Source organism: Schizophyllum commune (genome assembly GCF_000143185.2).
Source record: "Schizophyllum commune H4-8 unplaced genomic scaffold SCHCOscaffold_1, whole genome shotgun sequence".
NCBI classification, from domain to species: Eukaryota; Fungi; Basidiomycota; class Agaricomycetes; order Agaricales; family Schizophyllaceae; genus Schizophyllum; species Schizophyllum commune.
Window position 1 is genome coordinate 921,313 of NW_026089538.1, and position 15,485 is coordinate 936,797.

The following is a 15,485-nucleotide window of genomic DNA, read 5'->3' on the forward strand; positions in this document are numbered from 1 at the left end:
TAAAGGGGGAGGGGCGACGTAGCCGGTTGGATCCCTCCACTCCTCGGGTAAGCGTTGTATGAGTGGGTGACGCTGATCGAGCTTGTTCAGTCGGATGCCTGCCCGGCGCGCTTCATAGTCGAGTGCGATCCGGATTGGCGGGATAGAAGCTTTAATCTCGAGCGCCTGGATAGGCGTGGTTCTGAACGCCGCGCAGATGAGCCGCAGCGCCCGTCGTTGTACTTTCTCGAGGGCCTTGATGTGGCCCACACTTCTTCCCTGTCCATACTGCAGCTCCGTGAACCATGACGAGGATGACACATGCCTTGTACAGGTGTCGCATATGTCTTTGGTGAAGCCCGCGCACGGTGTTGGCAAGCATTGTGAGCCATTGTACCGTGTTCTCGGCGCGGGCCGCCAAATTTTGGACGTGTCTGTTGAACAGCAGTTTACGGTCGAACGGTCTCGAACATATAACGGTCGTTGAGCCGTTTACTTCCTACACTCACCTCGACCGTCAGCGCCATCTCGCATCGACGGCGCGCACGACCGCTGGTACTGCGCGTTTACTGAACCGTCACCGACTTCTAGTGGCACTTGTCTTATAGTAGTGGGGAAAAGCCTTCGCCACATTCCGAGGGTGCTTATACTTGGTCGCCGAGCTCTGTCGAAACATTAACAATCTCGGACTATTCGATAATGATACATAAGTATTCACGCTTACCTGTATCACTCGGGTACTTTAAGCTGCCCTCGATATCGTGTCGGCACGCGCACTTGCTACAGTACCTTCAGATGCTGAGAACGGCGCTGGGAGGGCATGTCTGCAGGCGTATCAGAAAGACGCAAAGAAGAAGCACCTCTAGATACGCGTAGAGAGTTCCTCTCGTGGCGTAAAAGAGGAGTGCTATAGCCCGCTTGAAACCCGCAGCAGCAACACTGGGCTTGCCGCGGGAGCCCGTTGAATGCCATTCCCCTTGCTGCTGCTGCCATCGGGCTCCTGACCTCACCCAGCACCGTTGCCCCCGCGGCCAGCCCACGCGCCTGCGACCCGCGCGCGGAAAGGGGCACCGAGGGACCGGCGAGGAGAAGCGCTGGAGTGTATTGTGGCGCAGCTCGTCCCGGAGAGCTGACCGCGCATCGCGCTAGCCACGGCCAGTCAAGTGACGCAAAGCACAGCACTCTGATTCCTGACGAGGGTACAATTCACTGACATGAAGTAATAGCTCACATGTTCGTGGTGTACCTGCGCTCGCTTAGGCAGCGCTCTTATGAGCTCGCTTCCTCCTACTTCCTCGCTTGGCATATTGGACTCGGTACTTACCTCAGAGTCTCCCTCTCCTGCATGCCCGCAAACTCAGGTGCGGCACACGCCCGCGGGCCCATGAACTGGTGGAAGAGCTTCCTGAACTCGCGGAAGCGCTGCAATGGCTTCCAATGTATGTAGGGGGTTTCAAACGCAGACCAGGAATATTAGGACTGAGAATCAGAATGGTAGCGGGCCCTGCCGTGCAACAGCCTTTCGAGTTATAACGGCTATGGCAAGGGGTTGCGCGTCGTGCCCCTAATAAGCTTTTCCCTCGTGCTTCGGAACTCGCCGAACTTGTGACGATCGGCATCACCCAGCACAGGGAATTCGAATTCAAAGCACGCCTGAACCGAACATCCATCTGCCTCGTACACACTCTCTATCCAAACCGCCTGTCATTACTCTTCTCTATCTATCCTGCCAAAATCGCTCAAAGCACGTCATGGCGTCGCAACGCATATATTCGCTTTTGTCCACAGGCGGTCCTTCGCACCCAGCGTCGTCGTCGTCGCCTCGAAGACCTTATCTCGCCGAGTCCGCTGAAGGGCGCAATGTGCATCTGCCGCTTTCCGCTTCGACATCCTCTCTGCCGGCCCATTTCTCGCCTTCTACAAATCTGTTGCCGTCGACTAGCACTCCGTCAATCCGCGCTTCATTCCCTCGCGCTCCATCGGCCTGCGCTCCCTCGCTGCCTTCTGCCCTTTCTTCGCCCCCTTCACTGGAGCCCCTCGAGCTGCACCCCTTTGAGCCCGCCCTCTATGCGAACCCACAACGTTCGACTGCTCGCGCACTGGCTGCTGTACTACCTTTGCCGAATTCTACGTCAATCCGCCATGACTCGCCTTCGTCAAGAACTCCTCGCTCGTATCCCGCCTCGACATCTGCAGTGGACGATTTCCCAGACGTGGTAACCTCGCCGAACGATTGGGGGCCGTTCCTTCCCTCGCCATCCTCAGATGCTCGACATGACCAGCATGCAAGATCGAATCCATCAGTCTTGCTGCCGCCTTCGTTCAAATTCATGTCAGACGAACTGCAAGCGTTATCCTCCACCCAACCACACTGCGACCGTCTATCGAACTTGGCGTGGGACGTTCGCGGTCCCAACCTAGATTCCATCCCTCTCATGCCCAGGATAGTATACTGGTATAAGAAGCAGGTGGTCGATCCTCTGCAAGCAATCGAGCCCGGCGATCCGTGAGCGCGCTGCTTCTCCGCATGAGCTTGTCTCGTCTCACCCTCATGCAGAGCAAGTTTTGTCTTGATCAAGTATGCCATCTTGTTCCGCGTTATCGCTGCAACAGTGGACTCGATTAATAAGGGCCTGGCCGACCTATGGGCGCCCTTCTCCGTCGGTGAGTTCCCTTTACTCTTAAGTGCTCATCTTTACTGAAGTGGCTTTGACAGAACGCAGCGAGGTTGTGCGCGCAACCTTTGTCAAGGATGTGGCGAGGGGTATAAGATATCTTGTAGCCGTGCTCAACTCAGTACCAACGGTAAATAATGACCATGATATGGATCCCAAGTTTGCTGACGTGTGTACAGGACCTTGATGACGTTAGCGCGTCAGCGAAAGTCTTTGCCGGCATCCTTAGGGTCGTCGGGCTTACGGAAGCGATCTGTTTCGTCATCGCATCGGTGCTGCAGGTACCGACAGTGCAGAGCATCGTTGGTGAAGAGCGAGCAAGCGTTGGCAGCCTTGTACTGGCACTGCTCGCCATATGCAAAGTTGTCTATCAGATCATGGGCAATGGTTCGTTACGTCTCGTGTATCTCTCATTGGGCTAATCGTGCTCGTTAGTCCCGAAAGCTTCTCCCGAGGTATACCGTTCGGCGCGCGCGGGTATCTCTGGCATGCGGGAATACGGCATCGAGCTCTTATACTGGCAGATTGAACTCCTAGCCGGGATGCAGACGGCTATGCAGCTGCACGAAGGCGCACCACTGCCGCGTGATGATTTTCAAGTGGCCTACGATCATCATCATGTGTGTTCGTCATGACTACCGTCTTTTGCTATCTTTGACACGCTCAGCGTCACCCTTCGTCAGGACGTTTTACGGCAGTCGCTCGCACAGGAGCAGATGTGATTAGAAAGTCGCATCGCCTGAACCTCTGTCCACTGTCAATCGAGGGGTACCAGGTACGCATTAGCTTGCACCACGCCTCCTCTTACTCATGTGCTCGTACAGGCTTTGGCCGTTGAACCTAACTTCTTCACGCCGGACGAGTCGGTGTATCACAGATCATCGTGGATGCAAGTGGTCCTCAAGCGGTTAGAGAGGTTGGATATTAGGCAGACGCGGTCGCCGCCGTAATCGCTCTACCCACTCCAGTGAGCTATACGTGCCAAGAGTCCGTCCGGGTCCTTTATGTATCATATAATTGCCTTGTACTATATAATAGTGGCTATTCCGCTGGCAGGCGAACGTTGCGTCTTGGCATCCAAATACCCATAAGTAAGCAGGTCATTCGTGTACTTTCGCCATCTTCGGATCCGGATGCGGTCCGTTCTCGCCAAACAGCTGGAAGCCCATGCTTCGTATGACAGAAGTCGGTTATAGCCTCCATGGGCGTCTTCCACATCCGCTCCGCGTACTTGTGTAGCGCCAGCCCGCGCTCGTACCGGTTGGGGAAGGTGATCTCGCCGCGGAGCATGGCCTTCCACAGGTTGTTGAATTACTTGCGGATGTCACGGTGCACGGGTGGCCAGTCGGCGTCGTAGGGGTAGTCGAGGCAGTCTTTGGGGTTTCGTGTTGGGTGGGGGCAGAGGTGCATCCAGCGGAAGAGGGAGGCGCAGCGGATGCGGAAGGCGGCGACTAGCTGGGGACTCTTGACGATCAGGTCGAGGAATCGGACGAGAACGGCCACCTCTAGGATTCTGTCGACTGCGCTACTCTTCGCGGAGCATACGCACGCGGGCACCATTTTTCGTAGCAGCGGCCTTGCCGTTTCAATGAGCTTGAGAGACGAATCGTAGTCGAGAGTGTGCGGTCGATACCACTCCCTTCTCGTCACGGCGGGGGATCGCGCTTTTGGCCGCAGGCTGGGAGCTGAAGTGCTCGACCAGCTTATCGGCGTAATGACCGCATCGCTCAGCGAGTACAGTTCCCCTCGCGTCGGTCGGCCTGAATAGCCTGCGCACGGCCGCCGCGCCGCAAATATACAGAGGGAGCGGCTCCGTGGGCTTTGTGATCTCGTACACCAGGTCCATAAGCCAGTGAAAAGTCTCCTCGTGAGGGAAGCTGCCAATGCGCGCCAATGACGGAGTGTCAGGAGCGAACGGTCGAGCGAGCCTGTCCGCCAGCGCGCGATAGCTCTCCCAGCACATATTCATACAGATCGGCGTGCGATGCATGTAATGGCGAAGTGTACGCACGACCATACTCCTCGACGTGAAGCTCAGCGCCCCATCCGGGCGCGTGCTCCGGAGCGTGGCGGCATTAACCGCGAACGTCTGCTCCGGCGTGAGCTTGTGGATCTTCATCGTGAACCGGTCGCGTTTGCGGCGGATGGCCGGGTTGTAATCGTCCATGGTACGGAACGTGAACGCCACCTCGCCGTCAACCACCACATCGTGCCCCGCCTTCGCAAAGTCGATATCCGGCGGCGACACCGGCAGGCCAAGCAGCGTACTGCACGCGCGCTCCCGGTATCGGCCAAATCCCACCCCTTCGCGCATATAGTCCGACCGCAGCACGATGGCCAGCCGCGGACTGATCACGAACACCCGATGCAGATGGAACTCCGGATGCGTCGACAAGCAGCCCTCCCAGTACCCGAACGCCCCGGCGTCAGCACGAACTCGTCCGTCTCCGCCGCCTCCCAGAACCCGACGAAGTACGCCTGGTTCCGCAGCTCGAAGTTGATGGCGGGGAAGTAGTCGATGGCGAACTCGCAGTCAATGCCAAAGTTGTCGAGGAGGGAGTCCATGAACTGTTCGCCCATCCATGCGGCGCCGATGGCGTCGATTTTGTCCATCGGGGTCTCAAGGAGGTAGCGAAGGAGGTGTAGCCAGGTGTCGATGGGGGTTTACAGGCCGTTTGCTTCGCCGTACGCCATGAAGCGCTTCCGAAGCGCGACATCCTCTGGCCGGTCCTTGTCGTAGTAGTACAGGCCGAGCACCTGTCGGCGGAAGTACACGAGGAAGAGGTACTTGCGGAACTCGTCGAGGTCGGAGCGCGCAAGGGTAAGCTTCCCCTTCGGAACGGAGTTGTGTATGTCCTCGAAAATGCGCGTCGCGTGCTGCTCTATCTCCGCGAGCTTCCATTCCAGCTCGACGACCTCGCTTGGATTGCTCGCATCGCGGTAGAGGTCTTTGAGTACATACGCTCGGTCGATCGAGCGCTTTTCTAGTGTCCTAGACCCGATGTCGTAGTAACTGACACATTCAGCCAAGGCCCCGGTGCAGTGGAACGGTCTCGCTCCTTCAACTGCATGACTGGAAACAGCTCGTCAGTGACCACATCTGGGAAGGGAGAAGGACAAGACGCACTGTGAAGGGCCAAAGTTGGCGGAAATCGCACGCACACAGAAGAAGGCTTAAGATGGGGATGAAGTACAGTATTGGCCTCTTTTTCTGCTAGAATTCACTCAGACTCACGAACATGATGATTTTTCTGAGTGTCACCCTTGCGTGAGAAAGCGCTTTCCCGTTCCGCGTCTGCCTCGAACGCAAAGATGTTGGCTGCTTCTGTCAATGCGGTGTACCGGCGTTTAGATACCACATCAGCGTCTGTGCGCTGCGGCGCTGTCTCGTTCCAGCTATGGATCGCAAGGCGTTCAAACAGCTTGAGGGCCAGCGACGCCCCAACAAGGAATGCAAGGGTCTGTTCTGGGCGATGTCCGGAACGCCGCCCGCGACGTCGACAGCAAAGGCGGGTGCTCAGAGTCAAGCTAATCGCGAGCTGGCTGCTCTGCGCGGCCTCGTTCCCCATATTCCAACTCATCACTGTCGCGTTCAAGTGACAAGTTTGGAGATTGTTTGGTTATGTTTGTTCTGGCTCCGAATCTCCTTTTGTAAAGTTCTTTGACTCCCCACAACGTCACGGTCATGCACCCACAATTTCTAACGAGCACGTTCCCTCTGATACACTCACTCAAGGCAATTGTTGACGCCCCTTCCTTGGCAACTGGTCCCCTCCGGAATGGTCTTAGGACGAGCGCTCCCATCTGCCATTCCGAGGCGCTCGGTTGGCGCTATCCATTTTTCGTGATCTTCGTTTTTCTCCCGCTTGGGCGCAACCGGGATGCGACGAGGTCTTCCCTATGGTTACTCCAGTAGGAGGATACGCCATATATTGCCCCTGGGGATGACGAAAGGTGTCAGAGCGCGCGTTAGTATATAAGGGCTGCGTTTGCAGTCAGGCATTTTGAATCGGATTTGCTGCTGCGCACATGCGGATTGCCACCTACGCTACACGGACTCAGCACTTGCAAAGGACGAGAATAATGGCGACTGACACGCGGAAGACTGTTTTGATCACGGCGCCACTGGGTGAGTGAATACCGTCACACTGCTCTCTACTTATATTGACGGTGACACGCAGATGCAGCGAGAAATGCATGGGCGATGCGCTTGCTAGAGGGGTACGCAATCGGAAGTTGGGATGAGGCCCGTGTTGATGCTGTCGCGCCGTCGTGCAGGATTCCGCGTCTTCGCCACCTCGCGGAGCCTCAAGACAATGGAGAGTCTCGAGAAGGACGGGATAGAGACCATCAAGCTGGACATCACCGACGACGACGATATCTCGCCAGTCGCAAATGAAATCTCCAAGCGCACCGGTGGGACCTTGGACATCTTGGTGAACAACGCGTGAGTGTGAGAGCTACAGCAGACTGGACTTTGTTGGCTGACTCACCCCTCCTAGTAGCGTCGGTATGCTCCCCAAGTTCCCCATACGGCCTTCCGTTATGCTCTGACGATCTTGACCTTGCCAGGCTACTCGTCCTCGGTAGCGGACGCAGACATGGAAAAAGGTCCGCCAACTCTTCGACATCAGCGTTATCGGGCACTACGCCGTCACCCGCGCCTTCATCCCCCTCCTCATCAAAGCAGACCGCGGCCCCAGCATATCATATATGCCCTACAACGGGGCGTACGGCTCCTCGAAGGCAGCTATTGACGCCATCGCTGACACGCTGCGCGTCGAGCAGAGGGTGAAGGTTGTTAGTGTGCGTGGATTCGACTTTTTAGCTTCGTCGTCAAGCGCGCGTTTTGACAGTCACACGATTGAAGCTCGTGACGGGCACGGTCATGTCCAACCTGGCGCCGCGATTGAATTTCGACGGAGTTTTCCCTGGGGGTTCGATGTACAAGCCTATCGAGCATAGCTTTAGGGACGTGTTCGCAAGAGGGACCAGTAAGCGACCCTGCCGTCCTCTACTCTGTGCGCTAATTGACTTTGTACCTTTCACAGAGGGTTCCACTCCCACACATGTGTACGCCAAAGCCGCTGTCGATGAGGCGCTGAAGAAATCGCCCGCACATTGGTTCTGGACCGGCGCATTGTCCTATTCAATCTGGCTGCTCTCGGTGTTTGCATGGCGCGGAAATCTTGCGAGTCCCCATTCTGCTCGAAGGATATGTAGAGGCTAGATGTGCTACTACTAGGACGGGATTGTCTCGAAGCAATACGGGCTGAACAAGCTCGGTGAGATTGTTCGCGCACAGAAGAGAGCTTAGAACAAGCAGTAGTTACTCACCATAATGCTTACATGTACTAGTGCTGACCGCTAAGAATCGTCTCAAGTTACTCTCTCGAACTGCCAACTATCGCTGCTCGTCCCGGTCTGCCATCATTTTCGTGTCAAAGCGGCCGTGGCAAACTTTCTGCAAACGGCAATAAGCCCCAACCAATTTGAAGAAGGGTTTAGTTCGCATCGCGCGTAATTCCTTGTCAAGGAGATGTCGGGAATCGATTGACCACCCCAATTCAAGAAATGTGGTGCTACAAGATACGATTAGATACGGGTGGGAGGGCGTATGTCTTGAGTACGTCCGAGAGTCCAGTGTGACATAATTGCATACATGAGTTAGATCATGGCAGTGTAGCGAAAGCAAGAAAACCTGGATCTAGATAGCTGGAGATATATGATGCTTTAGATGGGATTAAGGGAAGATAAATTACAGACGAGAGCTTTTCAAGAAAGCACGACAGAACTCGGGGAACCTGCCTTTTAGTCTTCCGCAGGCGCCGGCCATGTGTAAGGGAGGAGCCTGCTGAGAGAAAGACAGTCCTTGGCCCAATCCCAGGAGCATACGTTCTTCGAGCGCAACGACGCCGGAGGTGAGGTCGGTGTGTTCTCGCCGGTGCGCAGGATGATCAGGTCGTAGTGGCCGAGCCGGTTGGCAATAGCCTGTTCGCGCGAAACGACCTCGACACTCCGTGCGCCCATGCAGATCAGGACCTTAGCAATCCCGGGCTCCGCCTATGATACGGGATGAGCAAACGCTTCGATGCCTTCAGAGAGAAAGGGAGACGTACCTTCGAGTTAGCCGCAGCATTCGCACGAGGCATGAGGTCGCGCCCTACAAGCGCGATTCGGAGGTTGTCAAGCAGACGCAGTTTGCCTGTTTTGCCGTGTAAAAGGTCCAGGTGCGCACGGTCCTCACCCCATCGAACGTCAACCATCTGCGTCACGCTCATGTTGTACGTCACGGAGAGGCCCTGAGGTAGCAGGTAGTGGCGCCAATCCTGGAGTTTCTAGGGCATTATCAGCATTTTCTTTCGGACCTTCACACAAGCTCACTCACACTGCGCACTAGCGACTCCGTCACCCAGTCCTGCCTGACGCACGGCACGCCGCAAGCGAGGGCAGTCAGGAACTTGATCGTGCGCATGTCGCTGGAAGAGAGCAGGAAGAGCTTGTCGTAGGTAGGCGGATAGCGCACACTGCATGCCTCGCGTTGGATGACCCATCGCGCGTTCGCTCCCGCTCCCGGCGTCTTCCCCTGAATCTCCAACACCTCGTCCCAGGACGTCAGCACGATCCCACCGTTCGCCACGATGAGCTTCTCGTAGCTATCCTTCGCGGCTGGGTCGCTGCTGTGCGTCAGGACAAAAGCGATGCGGTCGAAGACGCCGCGCGCGGGTTCCTGAATGCTGCGAAGCGACGATCGTGAAGGAGAGGGCGCCAGCGCCGAACTGGCTAGATCGTCCTCCGCCCGGATGTTGTCCGCTTGCACACGACGCTCGGTCCAGGACTTGTCGATGACCTTCGCAGAGATACAGAACTCCTTCAAGGACAGGTCCTCGCCCTCGCCCTCCTCCGTCTCGTCGTCCGGACTCTTCACGCGCACGCGCCCTTCGGTGTACATCCGGCACGCATCAACGACGAAGCTGTGCTTGTTGCGCACGAGCACCTCGTCACCGGTCTGCAGGATGAACAAGCGCATATGCTCTACTGAGACGTCCGCAGTTGAGCCGTCGTCGAAGCAGACCAGGTATGTTTTGCCCGGCTTGAGGACCTGCTTCACAAAGCCGGCATAGTAGTCGCCCTTCTTCTTCCAGCGCGCGAAGACACGCGTCGCCTGCCCCATGCCCAGGAGCTGCGCCACGCTGCCGGACGGCGTCAGCGTCGATCCATGCCGGCTAGGGCCCGGCGTCATCGAGGCGGTGCGCGTGCGGGTAGATCGCGAGCTACGCGAGAGGCCAGTGAGTTCGGACTTGAAGACGCGCTTGCGCTTGCTGCCACTGTTCGTCTCGCCGTCGTAGTCGGACATTTGCTCCGGCTCCTCAGTGAGCTGCTGAACGTCGGGGAGGAAATCATGTTGATCTTCGCCCTCGCTGTCCTCGACGACCTCCTCTTCTTTCGCTTTCTTGCTGAAGCCGGAGCGAGTACGCTTGGAAGCAAGTCCTTTGGCGGGCTTGCGCGAGCCTGAGGCAGCTCGGGAGAAGCCCCTTTGCCCGCGACGAGCCGGCTTCGGCGGAAGCTGCAGTTCTTCTTCCTCTTCCTCTTCCTCCTCCTCGGGCTCCATCAAACGCTGCCGCTTGCCACGTGTGACGCGGGCAGGAGGCGGCATAGCACGCTGCTTGCCCTTCCCCTTCGGTATGGCCGGCGCGACCTTCTACAACTCGTTAGCTTGCAATTAAACCACTAAGAGTGTGCCACTTACAGGCTCCGGCTCGACCGCCTTGCCCTTGCCCTTCGCCTTCGTTGCCTTCTTCATTTTGTCCCCGTACACGACCTCCATGAGCGGGATGGACTGCTCGAAGTCCGAAGAGGGCTCCTCCGGCTCGGACGCGGGCTCAGTGGCGCGGTCCTCTTCCTCCGGCTCCGTAGCGCGATCCCCTTCGTCGGGCTCCGGGACGATCGCCTGTACAGTCTTGTCACCGTCTTGCTCTTCCTCTTCTTCGTCCACGTCCATCTTATCGTCGGCTGTGTTGGGAACATCGCGGTGCTCGAGCAGGGGTTCGCGGAGGGGCTCAGAGTCAGGCACCTCTTCGTCCTGGCGCTGCGGCGTGCTGTCGGCAACTGCATGGCGAAGGGGAACGCGCACAGGGGTGGCTAGCAGCACTGGAGAACGGGACCGGACCTCGCTGCGCGGTGTGAGAGGCGACTGTGGCTTCGGCTTCGGCTGCCACAGAGGCCGCTCCGGAGACGAAAGTAGAGGGCGTTGCTGCGACGAGAGCAAGGAGCACACCTCTTGGGAGGAGCGCAAGTCGTCGAGAGGCCGCCCGTCCTCCGGTTGTACGTCGCCTGCAGGCTGGGCTGGCTGGCTCTCTAGCTGGGTGGCCTCCTCCTTCGGCTGAGACGCACGCTGCGCGTCTACCGCTGGCTGGGTCTCGACGTCGGCCGGCTGAGTAGGCTCTTCTAGCTGTGTTGGCTCTTCCAACTGCGTCGCCTCGTCCCGATCCGCGGCTGACACCCCCGACGAGCCCGCGGTCGCCACATCCGATGCTCCAGGCGTCGCGGAATGCGCCGCGCCAAAGGCCTGAGCTACGACTGTGGCTTGTGCAGCAGGACGCATCGGAGGCGGCTTCATCCTCGCCCGCTTGTCCTTCGAAAGCGAGTCCCAGAGCGTTGGCGCCTTCCTCTTAGTCGACGTACTCGACGACGAGGCAGGCGTAGAGTCCGCGGAGGCAGCACTGAGGTTTTTGGAGCCAGCGACGGAATCCTTCGAGGCAGCCCGAGAGGCAGCATCGAGCCGTTCGGCACGCAGCTCGTCTTCGGTCTTGGAGAACAGCTCATCCCATGGGGACGCAGCGGACGCACGAGATGATGTGGTAGATGCAGCGGACGAGGGCACCGGCGGCGGGGCCAGAGGCGCGACCCGTGGCTGGTTGGAGAACACAGACGAGACAGCGGACGAGGGGCCAGCAGAAGGTAGAACTGGCGAAGGTGCCGACGACGCGCTGACATGACTGCGAGCCGCAGACGAAAGCGCCGCAGAGGAACCCCCTCGCACCTGATCGGCGGTCATGCTGAACAGGTCGAACGGCGTCGTTGGCGTCGGGAGCGGCGCCGCGCTGCTATTGTTGCTGCTCTCGCTCACGGCCTGCGTCTCAATTTGCGTCTCGATCTGTGTTTCGATCTGCGTCTCCAGCTGGGTCTCTGCCTGCGTGGGCTCATCATCCGGGGGCGGCGTCGCTAACTGCGAAGGTTGCGACTCAAGCTGGGTAGGCACCAGCTCGTCCTCGTCCTCCTCTCGCGAGCTGTTTGCGTACAGCCGCAGCGCGCTCGTGTGGCTCGACACCTGGCTCGTATGGCTCGACGTCTGGCTGTCGTCCTGCCCCACTGCCTGGCTCTCATTCGAGAGCCCGAGGGACTGCGCCATCGGCATGTCGTCGTCGTACATATCGTCCGGCTGCCGGCCCATCTGCGAAAAGTCATCCGGTTGCCTCTCTTCAATCTGGGAGGACTCGTCCGGCTGCCTTCCAATCTGCGAGAAGTCGTCGGACTGCTGCGACTGGTTTACGCGTTGACTCTCGTCCGACCGTTCGCTCTTGTCGTCCGACGTCTGTGACGGGATAATCGAGTTCTTGCGGTTGAGGAGCCGATTGCCGTGCGCGTCCTTGGTCGGCGACCGCGCCCAGTCCACGTCGCCCATCTCGGGGACCTGGGATTCTTGAGGCTGGGACTCCGGAAGGGGCTGAGAACGCTGGGACTCGACGAGCGGCCGAGGCTTTGATCGCGACGTCGGCAGTCGCGAGCGCGAGGCGGTCAGGTGAGGGGAGCGTGACCTGCGATCGGAAGTCGTCGAGGGCTGCGGCGACTTGCTCGAGGTCTGAAAGAAGAACGCGGTCAGGGTTAAGTACCATTGGCGCTTGAATGTAACACGCACAATAAGCAGCGGTGGGGCCATGTCTGCCCGTGCCTTCGCAGGGGCCGGTGCGTTGACCCGTGCTTCAGCTAGCGTCCCGACCTGGCTCCCTCCTTGTGAGCTGCTCGGGCCTGAGCCCGAGCTGCCCAGGTTCTCCTTCTGCGATCCCTCGGCGAAGCTGTCGTCCCCTTGTCGCTGCGATTGCGACTCGCCGAGACCGTAGAGGTAGAACTGGGGCGCGACGTCCTCTATGGGTACGGATTCGGGGATGTCGTTGGAAGACTGGAGGTCGGACGCGTCGTTCTGTTTGGAGAACGCGCTGCCGGAGCTGCTGTCGTCTTCGGTGACCAGGCGCAACATCTGGCTGGCCTGGCTCTCGCTGCCCATCTCACTGCAAGCGGGTCAATGCGCGATGGTGGCCAAAAGTTGGTCCACGCACCTGGACAGCGATGGCATTGTCCTTGCTAATTGTGTGTTCAAGAACACTCCCACGGACGGGGGAATGCGCTATGTCTATTGATGGCGGTTTAGGTGATTGGCGCCCAGATAGGGTTGTGTTTCAACCGCGACTTTTACGGTGAGAGTTGCAAAGCTGAAGCCCAGAGACGCGTCGAGGGAGAAAGGGGACGCGTCCGACACCGTGACAATGGTGGGGAAAGGCAAGTCGAACCTCGGCCCGCTCGTCGAACTGCAGTTGTGAAATTAGGCACGTGCGGCTGTGCAGCACGTGGCCACCATTGGCCACGCCACGTGCGGCTGATTCCCCGGATGGCAGCTGTCCGTCGCTTGCCTTTTCCGTCTCTTGCCTTTGTATTCCTCCCTCCCGCGCTTAATGGATCCCGTGCAGGCACGACGAACATCTCGCCAAGCGTGGGCTGCAGAACTCTACGAAATTGGCGAGCCGCACTATACTATGGCGAAGGAACAGCGGCACACGTCCACCAACAAGATGCGCAAGCACAAAGTCCATCCCACTGCGCATCGTCCGCACAATGCCGTTGCCGCCGACGCCGACCCAGAGGACTCCAAGTCTGGCGGGAAGGACAAGGGCGAGCACCCCCACTACGTGACCGATGTCCCGGAACCCGTCCCCGACACTGGCATGCGTCCTACGCAAGAGCGAGATGCGCACGACACCCATACGTCCACACACGAGCCATCCTCTCATGGCAGTACGTCGCACAGTGCACTTCCAACGACAACTATCCTACCCACGGCGCACATCACCACACCGCCGCACTCGTTCATCAACGTGCACACTATGTCTAGCACCTCGTCCGCATCGGCTAGCTCCACCGCGACTGCTGCATCGACGCCTTCACATCCTACCCACAACATATCCGCTGCTATCATCGCCCTTTGCGCTGTTGGCTCTGCTTGCGCTCTCATCATGGTCGTACTTCTGGTCCGGTGGTTTAGCAGGCCGCCTAAGCGCCGTCAGCACCCTACGCCCTCTTTGCCGATTCTGCAAGACCCCTTCCGCGATGAAGAGGCGCTCTACGAGAAAGAAGGAGGCGACTCTCCCTTATTCGGCGGCAACGAACGCTCCTCACCCGAGGTTGGCAGCAACGGTCAGCTCTGGACGTGGACTCAGTACAATCAAGCCCCCGCGGTCGTACTTCCGGCGCAAGCGGTCGCGCCACGCGAGGCTCCTTCGCCGCCCAAGTACTATTCTACGGACGAAAAGAGTCGTGCTGCTTATCCTGCCGCTCCGCCTATGCCGCCTCCTGCTGCCCTCGCTAGTTTCCAGTACCCAGCGCCAGTTCAACAAGTTTCAAACGCGATTACTCGTGCTGTCAACCGCCTTTCTGCTGCCTCGCTATCGATCTATCCGGCTTCTCCACAAATTCCTGCGCATGAAGTGGGTGTCGCTATCGATTGCAGCTCTGGGAATGGCTTTACAGGCGGAGACACCCGTCCTCTGCGGCGCGCCAAGTCGAAGGGTACTCTTTCGAAGAATCGCCTGAGCGTAGCCACAACTCACCTTCCTCGTGAATCTACCATGTTGGCTTACGAAGGCAGCGATATCGGGTCACCGACTATGACGGAGGTCCCTGCCATGCCGCCGCTCCCCAGCAGTGGGTCGAGCAGCGGCGGACGTCATAGGGTCAAGTCGTCCTACTTCTCCGGGCCTTACCCTCGCTCGTCCTCGGTGCCTCATCTGGGAACATCTGCAGAGCAAGAGCCGCCTCTGCCCACACACGTCATGACGCCTCGCAAGGAACGGGACACACGCGCGCTTGCGATGGAGCTCGGCCTCGCGTCGCCCATGACGGAGTACCCTATGCCAGCCTCGCCGCACGATACGGTGTATCCGGACGACTCGTTCAGCGTCGCGCCCCCGCGCCGGGCTCCGACCGCCAAGCGGGCGCGCCGCCAGTCCCGTGCGCGGGCCCCACAGAGCGATGAGCCCTCGAGTCCAGCGCCTGACGCGAGTGCGTCACTGGGAAGCTTGATGCTGATGGATGGGCGGGCGAGCACATACACGGTCGATGACGCAGGCAGGAAGGCGGGCAACGGTGGGATGCGCGGAGGGATAGGGGAACGGCCACCGCGGGTACCGTCGCCGCCGACGTTGCCATCGCTGGCACAGATGGGCTTGGAACACTCCAACCCGGACGCGTTCGCCGACTACCGCAGTCCGACGTACAGCATCTACAACCTGTATGGGGAGGGTGATCGGAAGAGCAGGCTACTTTGAGGAGGAGGTTTGGGGCAGGAATTGTCCGGTACAGGCTCGGTGCTATGCACACTGACAGTCTATTGCTATTTTGTACAGAAGTCTACCTTACGTGGAGTGATATGGAGCAGAGTTGTATGTGTGAGACGGGGTGGGCTTCGAACGCTGCGCTTTGAGCTGCGCGGTGGCGCGGTGCAGTTGATTTCATCAAGAGCCACGCGAGATATCCGCAGCAGCGCGCTTGTTTATATCA

The 15,485-nt window shown here is 58.7% G+C and overlaps 7 protein-coding genes across 7 annotated transcripts; 4 read left to right on the forward strand and 3 right to left on the reverse strand.

The window, feature by feature from the left end:
• Nucleotides 1-1,634: 1,634 nt before the first annotated feature.
• Nucleotides 1,635-2,489, forward strand: SCHCODRAFT_01187514 (uncharacterized protein; the record flags this gene model as incomplete). The annotated part of the gene is made up of 2 exons (XM_003036134.2): nucleotides 1,635-2,447; nucleotides 2,475-2,489. The coding sequence occupies exons 1-2, from the start codon at nucleotides 1,731-1,733 to the stop codon at nucleotides 2,487-2,489; spliced, it is 732 nt and encodes a 243-aa protein (XP_003036180.2). The 5' UTR covers nucleotides 1,635-1,730.
• A 350-nt stretch (nucleotides 2,490-2,839) lies between these two features.
• On the forward strand, nucleotides 2,840-3,713 carry SCHCODRAFT_01146807 (uncharacterized protein). The gene is made up of 4 exons (XM_003036133.2): nucleotides 2,840-3,041; nucleotides 3,090-3,274; nucleotides 3,322-3,429; nucleotides 3,479-3,713. Exons 1-4 carry the CDS (start codon nucleotides 3,032-3,034, stop codon nucleotides 3,602-3,604), a joined length of 429 nt encoding a protein of 142 aa, XP_003036179.1. The 5' UTR covers nucleotides 2,840-3,031; the 3' UTR covers nucleotides 3,605-3,713.
• A 192-nt stretch (nucleotides 3,714-3,905) lies between these two features.
• On the reverse strand, nucleotides 3,906-6,235 carry SCHCODRAFT_02674274 (uncharacterized protein; the record flags this gene model as incomplete). Its single annotated transcript, XM_050346697.1, has 6 exons — nucleotides 3,906-4,184; nucleotides 4,666-4,958; nucleotides 5,015-5,273; nucleotides 5,370-5,646; nucleotides 5,673-5,754; nucleotides 5,890-6,235. The coding sequence occupies 6 exons, from the start codon at nucleotides 6,233-6,235 to the stop codon at nucleotides 3,966-3,968; spliced, it is 1,476 nt and encodes a 491-aa protein (XP_050202711.1). The 3' UTR covers nucleotides 3,906-3,965.
• Nucleotides 6,236-6,737: 502 nt separating this feature from the next.
• SCHCODRAFT_01146805 (NAD(P)-binding protein) lies at nucleotides 6,738-8,038 on the forward strand (the record flags this gene model as incomplete). The annotated part of the gene is made up of 7 exons (XM_003036132.2): nucleotides 6,738-6,783; nucleotides 6,933-7,101; nucleotides 7,157-7,196; nucleotides 7,245-7,460; nucleotides 7,483-7,648; nucleotides 7,706-7,821; nucleotides 7,900-8,038. The coding sequence occupies 7 exons, from the start codon at nucleotides 6,738-6,740 to the stop codon at nucleotides 7,969-7,971; spliced, it is 825 nt and encodes a 274-aa protein (XP_003036178.1). The 3' UTR covers nucleotides 7,972-8,038.
• Nucleotides 8,039-8,465: 427 nt separating this feature from the next.
• On the reverse strand, nucleotides 8,466-9,129 carry SCHCODRAFT_02485488 (uncharacterized protein; the record flags this gene model as incomplete). The annotated part of the gene is made up of 3 exons (XM_003035332.2): nucleotides 8,466-8,717; nucleotides 8,774-8,992; nucleotides 9,043-9,129. The coding sequence occupies 3 exons, from the start codon at nucleotides 9,127-9,129 to the stop codon at nucleotides 8,466-8,468; spliced, it is 558 nt and encodes a 185-aa protein (XP_003035378.1).
• A 3,356-nt stretch (nucleotides 9,130-12,485) lies between these two features.
• On the reverse strand, nucleotides 12,486-13,216 carry SCHCODRAFT_02560450 (uncharacterized protein; the record flags this gene model as incomplete). Its single annotated transcript, XM_050343758.1, has 2 exons — nucleotides 12,992-13,216; nucleotides 12,486-12,943 (listed from the first exon to the last, which is right to left on the reverse strand). Coding segments are annotated over exons 1-2 (474 nt in total), but the record flags the coding sequence as incomplete, so codon positions are not given.
• A 168-nt stretch (nucleotides 13,217-13,384) lies between these two features.
• SCHCODRAFT_02560451 (uncharacterized protein) lies at nucleotides 13,385-15,253 on the forward strand (the record flags this gene model as incomplete). The annotated part of the gene is made up of 1 exon (XM_003036131.2): nucleotides 13,385-15,253. One exon carries the CDS (start codon nucleotides 13,385-13,387, stop codon nucleotides 15,251-15,253), a length of 1,869 nt encoding a protein of 622 aa, XP_003036177.1.
• Between the last annotated feature and the right edge of the window lie 232 nt (nucleotides 15,254-15,485).